Source organism: Octopus bimaculoides, chromosome 14, assembly GCF_046866305.1.
Source record: "Octopus bimaculoides isolate indiv1 chromosome 14, ASM4686630v1, whole genome shotgun sequence".
NCBI classification, from domain to species: domain Eukaryota; kingdom Metazoa; phylum Mollusca; class Cephalopoda; order Octopoda; family Octopodidae; genus Octopus; species Octopus bimaculoides.
The window spans coordinates 30,703,831-30,706,330 of record NC_142941.1 but is presented as its reverse complement, the minus strand read 5'-3'; the positions used below and the strand labels follow the sequence as shown (position 1 = coordinate 30,706,330).

At 45.6% G+C, this 2,500-nt stretch overlaps 1 protein-coding gene across 1 annotated transcript in view; it reads left to right on the top strand.

The window, feature by feature from the left end:
• LOC106877562 (uncharacterized) overlaps nt 1-523 on the top strand; it is an 837-nt gene extending 314 nt beyond the window's left edge. Inside the window, exon 1 of the mRNA XM_014926499.1 lies at nt 1-523. This exon is cut by the window's left edge and continues 314 nt beyond it. Within this exon, the coding sequence (XP_014781985.1) occupies nt 1-523 (523 nt within the window).
• Nucleotides 524-2,500: the final 1,977 nt, after the last annotated feature.

Here is a 2,500-nt window from a genome sequence, read left to right as displayed (position 1 = left end):
GTTTCTACGAAGAATGAAGCAGCTTCTTGGAGATGAGAGCCTCCCCGACAAAGTGTTCAAGCAGCTTTTTCTCCAGCGTCTACCCTCCAACACACAGGTAGTTCTTGCTTCCACACGAGAATCCACATCCATTGAGGAACTGGCAGACCTAGCGGACAAAATAGCTGAGGTACCACATAGGTTTTCCACAGTATCGACGGTGACGCCAGCCGCTCCCACTACCAATCCTTTTCTTTCGCCGACCAGTTCTTCTGAAATTGCGGACTTGCATTCATTAATGACGCAGCAAGCCGCACAAATACAGACCCTCACAACCCAAATACAGGCCCTATCGCTTGGTAACCAGCGCCGAAGCAGCAGCCGACCGCATCGATATGGTAGACGATCCCGCAGTCCCAGTGCTACCCGCAACCCACACGACACGTGTTGGTACCACCGAAAGTTCGGTACACAGGCGCGGAAATGCACCACCCCATGCTCATTTGCATCACCCGGTTCGGGAAACGGTACAGCCAGGAACTGAATGCGACGGAAGTTCCTGGTTCGCACCCACAAAGTCGCCTGTTTTTCGTTTGCGATCGGGTAACAGGCATACGTTTCCTAGTTGACACCGGCGCGGAAGTCAGCGTAATCCCTGTTTCCAGCATTTCAGGAAAACGAAAGGAGACACCAGTCTGTCTTCAGGCAGTCAATCACTCGCCAATCCAAACCTACGGTGAACAGTCCCTAACGCTGAACTTGGGACTACGCCGCACATTCCAGTGGGTATTTGTCATCGCAAAACTGCCGACCCTATCTTAGGAGCCGATTTCCTGCATCATTTCGGTCTCCTAGTAGACATATAAAACAGACGACTTGTCGACAGCACCACACAGCTTACTGTGCGCGGTATAGCCGCTCGTATGTCCACAGTCAGCCCAACCATATTGCTCTCAACAACGATTCGTCACAGTACCATCCTGAAACAGTACCCGGACGTCGCTCGACCAGTTTTCCACAACCAGCCGATCAAGCACGACATCACCCACCACATCAAGACCAGCGGTCCACCTGTTGCTGCACGACCCAGAAGGTTACCACCTGATCGCCTCAAAGCCGTCAAACGGGAATTCCAACACATGCTCGACCTTGGAATCATCCGCCCGTCCAGCAGCAACTGGTCCTCGCCGATACACTGCGTCCCAAAAAAATCATCGACCGATTGGCGGGTTTGCGGTGATTATCGGTCGCTAAACAAAAGTACGGTCAGTGATGCTTATCCAGTTCCTTATCTGCAGGATTTTTCTAGCTCGCTGCATGGCGCTCGCATTTTTTCCAAAATCGACCTTGTGCGAGCGTACAACCAAATACCAGTTGAACCTGCGGACATCCCAAAAACAGCAGTCACGACACCTTTCGGAATGTTTGAATTCCTGCGTATGCCTTTCGGTTTACGCAACGCAGCACAGACATTCCAAAGGTTCATCGACATGGTCACCAGTAACTCGGTGGCCAGTAACTCGGAAGAAGAGCATGACCAACACCTGCACCTGCTATTCGAACGTCTAAACAAATTCGAAGTCGTCATCAATCCCAGCAAATGTGCTTTCGGAGTTGCTTCCCTTCATTTTCTCGGGCATATCATCGATAAGGATGGTATTCGTCCCCTTCCTGAAAAAGTACAGGCCATCGTGGAATTTTCGCCACCCACATCTCTTCGCAAATTAAGGAAGTTTCTCGGTCTCGTAAATTTTTATCGGAAATTTGTACCTCACCTTGCCGAGATAGCGCAACCGCTCACAGATTTGCTACGTCAGCGAACCTGCAAAAACACCGAAATTGCCCTGGATGAAGATCAGCTCGCCTCTTTCGCCGCCCTCAAAAAAGCTTTATCCGACGCTATTATGTTGGTGTATCCGAAACCAAATGCTCCGCTGTGTTTACTCGTCGATGTATCCGATTCCGGAATAGGAGGCGTCCTACAGCAGCTTGTTGACGGCATGTGGCAACCGTTGTCTTTCTTTTCTAAGCGGTTAAAACCCGCCGAAACGAAATACATATATATATGTATGTATATATATATATATATATATATATATATATATATATATATATATATATATGTATATATATATATATATATATATATATGTATATATATATATATATATATGTATATATATATATATATATGTATATATAAATATATATGTATATTATATATATATATATATATATATATATATATATATATATATGTATATATATATATATATATATGTATATATATATATATATATATATATATATATATGCAATGTTAATTCTCTAAATGAAGTATTAACAGTAACTGCACGATAAAGTGTAGTATATTGCCACCTAAGTGTGGCTGACCCCTAGGGGTGGATGTTACTGTTGCTTTTAGCCCCAGGAGGACATCTCCTCCAGCTGGCTTATCGACACACGACTGTGTCCTGTTTGCCAAGGGAGTTATCCCTCTCACCACGGCCAGCAGCACGAA